Genomic DNA, 11,968 nt, shown 5'->3' with positions numbered 1-11,968 from the left:
CTGTTTAAAACATTCCTGTCTCTTTGTCTAAATAACTCATAGGGTTAAATTACTCAGTGGCAAGTAAAAAAGCTGATAGACAACATTATTTAGAACATTGCAATGTTGGAATTCTGATAAATCATGAATATTAAAAACAATAAAGGATATTCCTGCATTTCAGTTTTTTTGATCAAACAAAAAATTTATTTTAGCATATTAATGTTTTGTCATTTTGTCCTTCAGATATTATATGGATCAGCAGAGTGCTTTTAAATGTTGTCTGGGCAAAATAATGTAGTAAAATGATTTATAACATTTATTGGTTTCTTAATCATTGTCCCAAAGTTCACTCTGTTCTTTCCATGTCTGTTTCTGCTTTTATAATTTCACAGAATTTACCTGCAGCATTTTAATTCTCTCAGTATTGATGGCAGTCTGCCAGACGTACGGTAAATGTCATTAAGAAAAAAAAGTACTTTCTAATTAGGCCTTACTCCGTTCATTTGTTTCCTGCTTGAACTGTTTATTCTGACCTTAACCGTTTTCATAACACATTTTAGATTCAGTTGTAGGCAGATATTCCTGCAGATCGTATGGACCTATACCGACTTTACTTTTGGTAAAAGAGAAAAGAAAAGAGAGAACAAAGGGGAAGAAATTGGACCTTGGTTAATGTAATAAAAATGACAATAGATTCTACTTTTAATTAGAAATGTGATAGTTTTGCATAATCACAGCTCCCAAAAGTGTAAAACCATAACTTCACACATTCTATGATAAAGATAACCAAGAAATCTGTGCGTTCTTGCAATGTGCACAGTGTTGAATCATTGGCACAGGGAGCTGCTGCTGATGAAACTTTACACAGTCAGGGGAGTGGATTTGTATTGAGGTGGAGAAGAGCCTGAGGGAACAGAAGATCCTCATTAATCCCATCTAATAATCCCAGACTCCAGTTAGTCCTCTGTTTCTCCATCAAACTACATCCGTAGCAATTATCAAGATAGCTGTCATATTTGTACAAGCATTATATACTTTTGATTTAACAGCCCTCTATGTTGTTTTTTCTGGATATAACAATTCAAATAGGTCATGATTTTCTTGCTTATATGTTCTGCAATTAACTGAGTGTAAATTTGTCTTTTTTTTAATGAATTGCACATGTTAATACAGATACATAGCCAATACCTATACTTCTTTTCTGGGATGAGAAGTTCATTTTGCAGTGTTTGACCATTAGAGGGCAGGACATAATAGTGCATAACAGACGTACCTGAGGAACCTCAGAGGGTCTTGTGTTGTCTACATCATGCGACTGTCTCAATCTGATGTCATCTCTGTCATCATTATAAGTGCTGTATCAGTGTCCTGAATGCACATAAATTAAATGTAATTATGAGTGTCATGTTTGAAATTTATTGGGAGATATATGTAGGATATTGTATAAAAAAATAAATCCTAACTTTCAAATTTTTTTTCCCCCAGACAAATTAAAAAATATGTAAAAGACGATAATATTATTAAGTAGATGGCAAATATTTATTATTATTATATGAAATTCACTGTTTTGTCCTTAACAGGGTATATAATATAAACTGTGGGCAATTTACAATGCAAAAAATCTTGAATAGGTTTAAAATAGGGCCCTAAGCTTGACTGAATGTTGAGGTCGCTGGTCTGTGAGAATGTTATTTATTTCATTTTATTTTTACCTTTTATTATTGTTATTAAATAACCATCCGATCAAACAGACATGTATTAAATGAATATGAACGTTAACAAGGTAAACAATTTTGACTAAATAACATAAGTGGAGATAGCTAATGACAGCTTGTAGAAAATATTTAAACTTAAAGGGTTAGTTCGCCCAATTTGCAAAATTATGTCATTAATAACTTACCCTTATGTTGTTCCAAACCCGTAAGACCTCCGTTTATTTTTGGAACACAGTTTAAGATATTTTAGATTTAGCCCGAGAGCTCTTAGTCCCTCCATTGAAGCTGTGTGTACGGTATACTGTCCATGTCCAGAAAGGTAAGAAAAACATCATCAAAGTAGTCCATGTGACATCAGAGGGTCAGTTAGAATTTTTTGAAGCATCGAAAATACATTTTGGTCCAAAAATAGCAAAAACTATGACTTTATTCAGCATTGTCTTCTCTTCCGTGTCTGTTGTAAGATAGTTCAAAACAAAGCAGTTTGTCATATCCGGTTCGCAAACGAATCATTCGATGTAACCGGATCTTTTTGAAACAGTTCACCAAATCGTACTGAATCGTTTTAAACGGTTCGCGTCTCCAATACGCATTAATCCGCAAATACATTTACAATACATTTTGGACCAAAAACAATACATTTTGGACCAAAATGTATTTTCGATGCTTCAAAAAATTCTAACTGACCCTCTAATGTCACATGGACTACTTTGATGATGTTTTTACTATCTTTCTGGACATGGACAGAATACCGTACACACAGCTTCAATGGAGGGACTGAGAGCTCTCTGACTAAATCTAAAATATCTTAAACTGTGTTCCGAAGATAAACGGAGGTCTTACTGGTTTGGAACGACATGAGGGTAAGTTATTAATGACATAATTTTCATTTTTGGGTGAACTATCCCTTTAATAGAGTCAGCATCGCAATTTGTTTAATGATTGACAAAATCATTAAACCAAATAATGATTAATGATGATGATGGGCCCAAATAATGAATCATCTGAACAGCACATGCATGCATACATACATAGATGCATAAATATAATTGTAATAAATAATGCTAATTAAAAAGAATTTATTAGGCCTACTCAATTTAATTCCCATTTTAATTTTCAAGTTAAATTATTTTATGTTTAATAGTTTATCCAATAAATCTCACAACAAAAACATTGAATTTATGCCTCTTGCTTAAAAAACCCATGGGACACAAAAGTGTACCGTATTCACAGAATGTGCCAGTTGCACTTCTTAAGCACCTCTCACTCAAACAATCCATTCACAGCTTTCAACACATTGGTTTAGAGCTTTATCAAGCAAACTGCTAAACAAAACGCAGAGAGACAGTCATCCGTTTCATCCCATCAGAGAAGAGTTTCTACAGGACGCATCTCGAGCTCACCAATCATGACAATGGAAAGGAATCGGACAAAACAAGTTAGGTTGTCAGACAGTCGGATTGGGCGATAACAAACCTCCCACCAATTCTACGGAGAGTCACTGGAGTTCGACTTCGAACTTTATCAGTGTGACTGGGGACTTCCAGAGCACGAGGAAGCACTCTGTCGTTTAAAAAGAAAATATAACCGACGCTGCTCCCGCAACGTCCGAAACGTACGGCAGCTTGGAGGATTTCTGTCTTATTTTGTACTGATACATTTGACTATGATACACAATGACCTGTTCAAACTGATAGAGGAAGCCAGTCAGCTAGCGAGCTGGCTAACTAAACTATCCAAAGGGGAAGTGGCAGTAGTCATCGTTTAAGACATTCGCCAGAGTAGCTTCCGCCTAACACACCCACTTTCTGCCTGTTTGTTGTTCACATTGGTTTCAGATAGCCTGGGCTTCAACCAACTTCGACTCTACGCAGAAAGCAAAACGCATGCTTTGTCTGAACAGAGCGTTTTGCCTTTGTTGTTAGTCAGCTAGCGAGGCGAATGTTCTCTCCAGCTTCCATATTACAGTCACGCTAGCCCGCCGCAACTGGAGTCGGCCTGAAAACATAGCAGCGTGGACGTTATCACTCGTGCTGTTGTCACTCATTAACGACAGATCGCTACCCTGATGGTTTACTTTTGTACAGTTGCTTCATCGGGCTTAGGAGGAAATTAGGAAGCGTTCAGCTAACGTTACGCCTTTCTGCGTCCCTCGAGCACTGAAGTGCCTGGCGCATCTCGGGAGAGCATATCTCAGCATGCTGGACAAAAGAGCGGAGATGAGCAGATTGGATTTTTAAGCTTCTTTAGCGTGTTTGGAACTGTCCATTTGGGGAAGGCGGGAACACAAGAGGCAAGAATGAAGAAGTTTTCGCGTATGCCGAAGTCAGAGAGCGGAAGTCTCGGGGGTGGGTCTGGATCTGGTACTGGAAGCAGCAACTACATCGGGAAGGTGTTTGCTGTCGGTCGATACCAAGTGACGGTGGAAGAGCTGATCGCTGAAGGTAATGGATCCATTTGTTTGGGCCACACATGTAACTAGGTGGCAAAACCTGTTGGTGAAGTTATAAGAACCCCCAAACCCCTCAGACATGATACATAGAGCCATAAGCTGTTCAGGAAATATGTATCAAGGTAAACATGCCGTTACTACAGGTTGCACCTCGCCATGTCCGTGCTTTAGGTTCTAACATGTTGTTCCTTGCCATAAAAGAGGAACTAGCTTGGTGCTTGCTTGTCCTTCCCATAAATTCAAAGACAGATGATGCTTCCATATAATCTGATGTAATTTTTTTTTTGCCTTTGTCACTGTTAATGATCACATGGTTTTGGATGAGGAGGTGTGGACTGACCCTAATCTTGAATTCATGTTTGTCACTGCAAACAAAACTGAGAAAAACTGGTCGGTGTCTTTCATCTTGTCCTCGTTGAACTTTAAGCACAAGAGTTTTAGTGAAAGCTCAGGCCCTTTCAAATATCCAAGTGTTTTACTGCCCACAATTAGTACAATTAACTTTGCACAAAATATATTGAGATAGTAAAGTTTATCACATCATCCTTCTACAGACCACAGTGTATATTTTAAGTAACAAGTTAAGAAGCTTGATGTCTTGATAATCTCTCCTGCATGGTTATTAACAGTGAAAATCTTATCTTTTTAAGTTTTTGCACATTTCATTTAATAGTATTTTTAACTGATCATTCATTTCAGTATATTGTAGTGTTTACTGTGTGTTAATCTGTTGTTTTGCTCAGTGTCATTTACAGGTGTATCTCAATAAATTAGAATGTTGTGGAAAAGTTCATTTATTTCAGTAATTCAACTCAAATTATTAAATTCTTGTATTAAATAAATTCAATGCACACAGACTGAAGTAGTTTAAGTCTTTGGTTCTTTTGAATGTGTGATGATTTTTGCTCAATTAATTAGAATACTTCATAAGACCATCATCATTTTTTTTTTGTGAATTGTTGGCCTAGTGTAAAGTATGTTCATTTACTGTACATGTACTCAATACTTGGTAGGGGCTCCTGTTGCTTTAATTACGGCCTCAATTTGGTGTGGCGTGGAGGTGATCAGTTTGTGGCACTGCTGAGGTGGTATGGAAGCCCAGGTTTCTTTCACATCTACATTTTTTGGTCTCTTGTTTCTAATTTTTCTCTTGACATTACCCTATAGTTTGGTAATGTACGTCTGTATGCCTTGACCCCAGCCTCAGTGCATTTTTTGTGAGGTTCACTCAAATTATTGAATCGATTTTGCTTGACAATCCTCATAAGGCTCCGGTTCTCTTGGTTGGTTGTGCATCTTTTTCTTCCACACTTTTTCCTTTCACTCAACTTTCTGTTAACATGCTTGGATACAGCACTCTGTGAACAACCAGCTTCTTTGGCAATGCATGTTTGTGGCTTACCCTCCCCATGAAGGGTGTCATTGTCTTCTGGACAACTGTCACATCAGCAGTCTTCCCCATGATTGTGTAGCCTAGTGAACCAAACTGAGAGACCATTTTGAGTCTCAGGTTTGATTGGCATGTAACCATATTCTAATTGGTTGAGATAGTGAATTGGTGGTTTTTTTGTTAAGTGATCCAAAATCATCACAATTTCACAATTTGAGTTGAATTACTGAAATTAAATTTTCCACTTCATTCTAATTTATTGAGATTCACCTGTAAATGTTTGACCATTCTCACTGTTCTGTCAGGTAATGACTAATACAAGTATTAGGGTGTTTGTTTCTCATGCAAATGTCATCTGTTCTGTGAGTTTGGCTGAACAGCAACTTGGCAGTTTCAAACTTGCTGACCTGACACAATTATATAATTTGCCATAGGTGCAAAAGTTCACACTCACAAACAACTGTTTGAAAAGTGTTTTTAATTTCACTTTCTACTGGGTTGTTTTGTTTAATTTTTACATTCTCATCATTTGGTTACAATGAGCTTCACTTCTCTTTATTCTGTGTAACACAACAGAAGGTTTTTTGGTAGGATCTGAAGAGTGTTGTTTACCAAGTAGTTCTGGTGACCATTGACTTCCAGCGTAGGAGCTAAAAACACTTATCATTTCTCAGAATATCATAGTTCACAGAAAGCAAGTCATACATGTTTGAAAACCATATGGTTTACAGATTTTTCTTCTTTTTTTTGTGTCATTCCTGGGCATATTTTCAGTAGAATAAACATCGATTTTAGCTGTAGTCAGCAAACCTGACAAAAGACAGACAGTTATGAAAATGTTCTGTTTTGAATGTGTACTGTTAATTTGACTGTCTTAAAGGAATCGATACAATCTATTTTAGAGCTGCAACAAACGATTATTTTTTCTGTCGACTAATCTAACGATTATTTTTCCGATTAGTCGACTACTCTAACGATAATTTTTATTACAATAATAATTAATCTAATGTTCTTTTTTGATTAGCTAATGAATCCTTTGGATAACTTTACTAAAAATATAAGTACAACTTCTAATATAATATTTCAACCTTTATTCATTTTCAACCAATGTGGTTGAAGTTTTTACAGTATACAAAAATAGAGGCAAAGAAAATTATTTTACTTTGGTAAATATGAGTTTATGATAGCGCTTATAATTAAACCACAGTAGCCACAAATTTACAGTTGTCTGAGACGTCATGAAATGTTCTTTAGCATCACAAACCATAAAAAACAGGCGCGTCCGCACTGCATCGAGTTAAAAACCTCTCAACTTTTCAGAATGCCGCAAGCGCACCGTGGGTCATGTGACATGAACTAACCAATCAGTTTCATCCTTTCCCGTAACAACATTGAAAGCTCAGCTAAGATGAAGGAACTGCTGATCATAGCTGGATATGGATTGCCATTTTGAAATAAATTTAGTAGAAGAGCTACTGCAAGCGATTTTTAGTGCTGCAAATCCATTTATCCTTTGCTGAAATTTTCGCGTCTTCATGGAGAGAGCACGTCATGGTTGCTTAGCAACGGCAGACATCCCAGGGGCGCAACTGCCCGAGCGCTTTGGAAAGGAGAAAGCAACGCGACTAGCGTTTTCCACGAGTTTTTAGGCACGACATGTGAACGGCCCCTAACGCGTGTTCGAAACCCGCGCCAACATAGACTTACTTTATTCGTAAAGAGAACGTCGTGGCGTGTGTCCATTGCAAGATAGAGCTGGCATACCACAACTAGGGCCCTATGATTTCCACGATGCAGAAAAGAGGGAATTGCGGAATCCAGTCATAAAAACGGAATTTACAGTTAAACGCGGAATGGCACGGAATTTGCCAAATTTTGAATGAATTAATCAAAAATAGGTCATTGCACTTACATCAAATCGTGATATGGACTAATATCTGTAAATATTAAGCTGGAACAGACTATTTAAATATGAATCCTGCATGTTCTGCGTGTCTGTGTTAATGAATGGAGCAGAATCGCGACTTCCTTTATTTATACACACTGAAGCGCGCGTGACGCTTGCGGTGATTTCAGCGTCTGCTGTCTCACTAGGACGTGAACACATGAACAACATCTCCAGAACTGCTCTGAAAGTCACTTCATGAGCATTTGACCGTTTGATTTGAGTAAAACTAGCGTCACATCACATACACAAAACTGTAAAGATACGTCAACCCATCAAAATAAAAGTCCTGTATTACTATTGTTCAGCAGAATGTACATAGCCTACTTCTAAAAAATAAATAAAAATAAAACATTTTTTTAAGGTTTAATCACACAACATTTCCTCCATGTTTTATTTTTAATAGTAAATCCCCTTTGTTTACCAAAAAGTTAAGTTAATTTTCAATAATTAAAAGATAAATTAAAATTATGTTTTATGTGTTTAATGTTTAATGTGCATCTCAGAAAATGCTTTATTTATAACCCCAACTGAATGCACTTAAATGCACTTACTTCATCTGTCAACTTTCTTTTCATTGTTCACAGTAAATGTACAGACAGAGAAACAATGGGTAATAATGAAATGTTTATTTTTTGATGTATGCATTGCATTCTATGCATTTAAAAAATAAAATAAAAATCTAAAAAAGGAAACTTAGTTGTTCATTTTAAGAGGCCTGTGACAGTCACAGAGGGACCGCACGTTCAACCATGGATGTTAATACACACAAACACACACCGAGACTGTTTGGTGATACAAGAGTTTATTGTAATTATTGATCAGAGAGTGAATAAAATACCTGCAACCCTCAGGCCACACTCTTCACTGCAGAAACAAACACAGACTACCTTCCATTACAAAGACATTCAGATTTATACTGGTGGCCAGCACCATTACCACATGTGGAGGGACAAACTCACAGTAAACACTTTACACATGTTCCCTTAAATATACAGAGTCTGAAAGAAACATATTGGCATGATGTTTTACTTAATAAATCTACTTTGATGTTATTAATTCGTTCACATTAAACAGGAAATAACAGCAACAACTCGGCTACGTTGCCCCTGAAACCCCCACGCTCAATTAATACATGGTAGATTCCCACCCTAAGCGGAACCAATAATACCTGCCATTGTTTCTTACCAGGACTCTAAAAATCACGGGACAAACGCTACACAGGAACAATACACATAGTTTACAGGTATTTCATTCACTCTCTGATCAATAATTACAATAAACTCTTGTATCACCAAACAGTCTCGGTGTGTGTTTGTGCGTATGTGTTTGCGTATTAACGTCCATGTTGAACGTGCAGTCCCTCTGTGACCGTCACAAGACCCAGGAATCTTATTTTATCTTGCATAATTAATATTGCACTTTAATTAAGCAAAAACACATTTTATCCAATTACTCGATTAATCGATGGAATTTTTGGTATACTCTGGAATACTCGATTACTAAAATATTCGATAGCTATAATCAATCAAATATAATTGTAAAAGATAAATTAATAATAGTGACAATATTATTGCAATTTAGTTAGTTTACACATACATACATACATAAATTACATATATAAATATAAAATAAACTAAATAAGTGTGATAATTCTACTTTATTTTAAAATAAAAAGGGAGCATTAAATGCAAATACAATTATTTTATAGTAAACTTCAAAATAAAATGCTAATATACCTAATTTTCAAACTTAAAATCAGCAATCTTTTATTTTGGCTGTTTGCCGGTGAGTGAGTATATTCGGTTCCCTGTTTAGCTCCGCTGACTGTAGAGCGCAGTGAATGAAATGTCACAGTTTTGTGATGGGCTTTGAAAATGGTAGTGGGTAGCCTAGATTTATGCTTTCAGTTTGAATAGCAATCTTATACAGTACAGTTTGTCGATCTAAAATGGTAATTGTACATTAACAGCTGTCAACCATGTCGGTACGCAAACGTAGAAATGAAATTTACTGAAAAATCTACTGAAATGTAGACCTTTGTTTTTGTATTTTTGACCTACACTGTACATGACGCGAGAACAGTCGTCTTTTTAGGTTCGTACGTTAACATGGACCCACTAACTTTAGTGTTAAGTTACCTTGCTGAAACACAAGATGACATTAACATTCAGCTTGAGCAGATGAAAATTGTAACTTAATGAGAGTGACAACAAGAAAATTAACTTTTATTTAGTGCTGGGCGGTAAACCGGTTCATACCGAAAACCGGTGTATATTTTTGTTACGATGTTAATTTTGAATATACCGGTGTATTTAATTACTCCACGTTCGGAACGAACGCTATGCTGCACCGCGGCCGCGAGACACTGTTTTCAGACGGACCCTTTACAATGTTGTACTTCTAAGCAGCGACTGCGAGGCATGGTGAGGGCAGTGCTCTGGTGTTACGTTATAACGCCTATTTCACACAGTCCGTCTGCTGTGTGTATTAACGGATTCCAGCTGCACGAGGTTGCGGTCCGTCGTGCGTTCAAGGAGCGGTGCGTCGTCTGCATCAGTGAAGCGATTGTTAACGTACTGAGTCTATTTTTGCTGTGCTGCAGGCGCTGAATTAAAGTGAAAGCGCATTGTTTGCGAGAAAAATGAACATGGATTGACATGGAAACACAGTCACATGGGTTTTTGGCTAGGTTTAAAACAAGAAAAAGAGCTTTTAGATAAGGAAAACAATATATATGTTCACTTTTATGGAAGCAGAAAAACAAAGTTCATTAAGACCCGTGGGATTGCTTGTGATAAAGATTTAAATGCAAAATGCACGAGACTGTTTCTGTCTGTGGTGTTTTAATTTTAAATATTTTGACAAGAAAAGTAGGCTAATTATTGTGTTTAAATGTTTTGCCTCTTGCTTGAGCAGCTTATTATACAAACCTAGAAGTAAAATGCATGAATAATGCATTGTTTATATTTATTGAGTTTAAACTAATGTCTATAACTATGAAAGATTGTGACTGTTCTGTAATAAAAGACTTACGATGCTGAAAAAAATATATATATGACGTTTTTTTTTTTCATGCATAATCAGGTGTACAATGCATTTTCTGTTGGTTGATATTCCAAGACGTGCTTGCGGCTAAGGTGCTGGAGCAAATGGCTCGTGTTGCCGCCTTTTGTATATATAATATATATAAAAAATATATATATATATATTTTTTACATGATATGAAATAAAAACAAACAAATGTTGTGTTTGTGGACTAAACCGACGCGGATCAGTAGCGGACTGCAAACACGTCCTGTGTGAAAGCACAATGACTCCGTGCTGCGGACTGCATATGCACTGCAGGCAGATTATGCATATATAATATCCATTTCATGCAAGTGCTTTATGCACAAGCAATTTACTCCAGCATCTTAGCCGCAAACACGTCTTGGAATATCAACCAGCAGAAAATGCATTGTACACCTGATTATGCATGAAAAAAAGATCGTCATAAACCGGAAAACCGGCATAATTTTGAAAAAAAAAACGGTATATACATTTTTGGTCAAACCGCCCGGCACTACTTTTTTTGTCTTCATTGGGATTGGGTTGAGTGCTTAGGGACATTTTGCTCTGTTTTGTTTGGGTTTAGGAAATGTAATAAAATTAATTATATTGCCTATCCTCTCAGGATACCTGGAATCATTGTTACAAGTACCCCAGGGCAGGCACATTGATTTTCCATTTTTGTGGCATAAACACCATCAAAACGATACAAGATTCGGATCTTCCAATGTTTCTCTATGGAGCAGTAAGCTAAGAATGTATGAGGTTCGCTCCCCGCAACTGATACTCGACTGCCATTGGCTCAATGGGAGGGGATTACAGATAGGTCAGTTCCTCAAAAGGAAATAGCCTAAATAATAACATGATTTTAATTAGTTGAGAAATCATATCAACATTATCTGCATGTTGTTAGAGTAATGAATATGTGGTTTGGGGCCCTTTTGTTGTTGTGTTTGACCAGCTGTTAAAAGGGTGTTGAAACAATGCAGCACACCATCCAGTGATGGAAGTAGCTTCGTTTGTGTTTGCTCGTTGAGCCTGACTATTTGTCGTTCCTACAAAACCATCATGCTCTCTTATTATTCCAATACATTATTTCAATCAACTCATTAGAGCCAGCTGTGGAGTTGGCAGAGGATGGGTTGGAGTTTGAGTGAGGGACTACATTTCTGGCTGGGAGGGCATAATTTGCACTTTGCAGTAGCTCTCCAAGAGCCTGTCTACAGTATGTGATTGTTCTATAATGGGATGATATATGAGGCTCTTAAATGAAGCCACTTTTACTTTTGATATTGTGCAGAATTGAAATCTGTAATGCAGTAAAACAGCTGATTTCATCTGTTGGGACAGAATAAAGGTATTTAGTGTCTGGAAATTGCCAGAGTAATTTAGTGAGCGTTCATTGTTGTCATGCATGTTAAATGCAGAATGCA

General features: G+C 36.7%; 1 protein-coding gene across 3 annotated transcripts in view; it reads left to right on the top strand.

Annotated features, from left to right (window-relative positions):
- The first annotated feature begins 3,002 nt into the window (after window positions 1–3,002).
- Window positions 3,003–11,968, top strand: part of bmp2k (BMP2 inducible kinase) — a 45,382-nt gene continuing 36,416 nt past the window's right edge. For 2 of the 3 annotated variants that reach the window (XM_059550369.1, XM_059550367.1), the window contains exon 1: window positions 3,003–4,141. In XM_059550369.1, coding sequence (XP_059406352.1) covers window positions 3,997–4,141 — 145 coding nt within the window. In that variant the 5' untranslated portion in view covers window positions 3,003–3,996. The remainder of the gene's footprint in view (window positions 4,142–11,968) is intronic. The other variant, XM_059550368.1, reaches the window with a different exon arrangement.

Source organism: Carassius carassius, chromosome 5 (genome assembly GCF_963082965.1).
Source record: "Carassius carassius chromosome 5, fCarCar2.1, whole genome shotgun sequence".
Lineage (NCBI taxonomy): Eukaryota > Metazoa > Chordata > Actinopteri > Cypriniformes > Cyprinidae > Carassius > Carassius carassius.
This window is presented reverse-complemented; position numbering and strand designations above follow the sequence as displayed.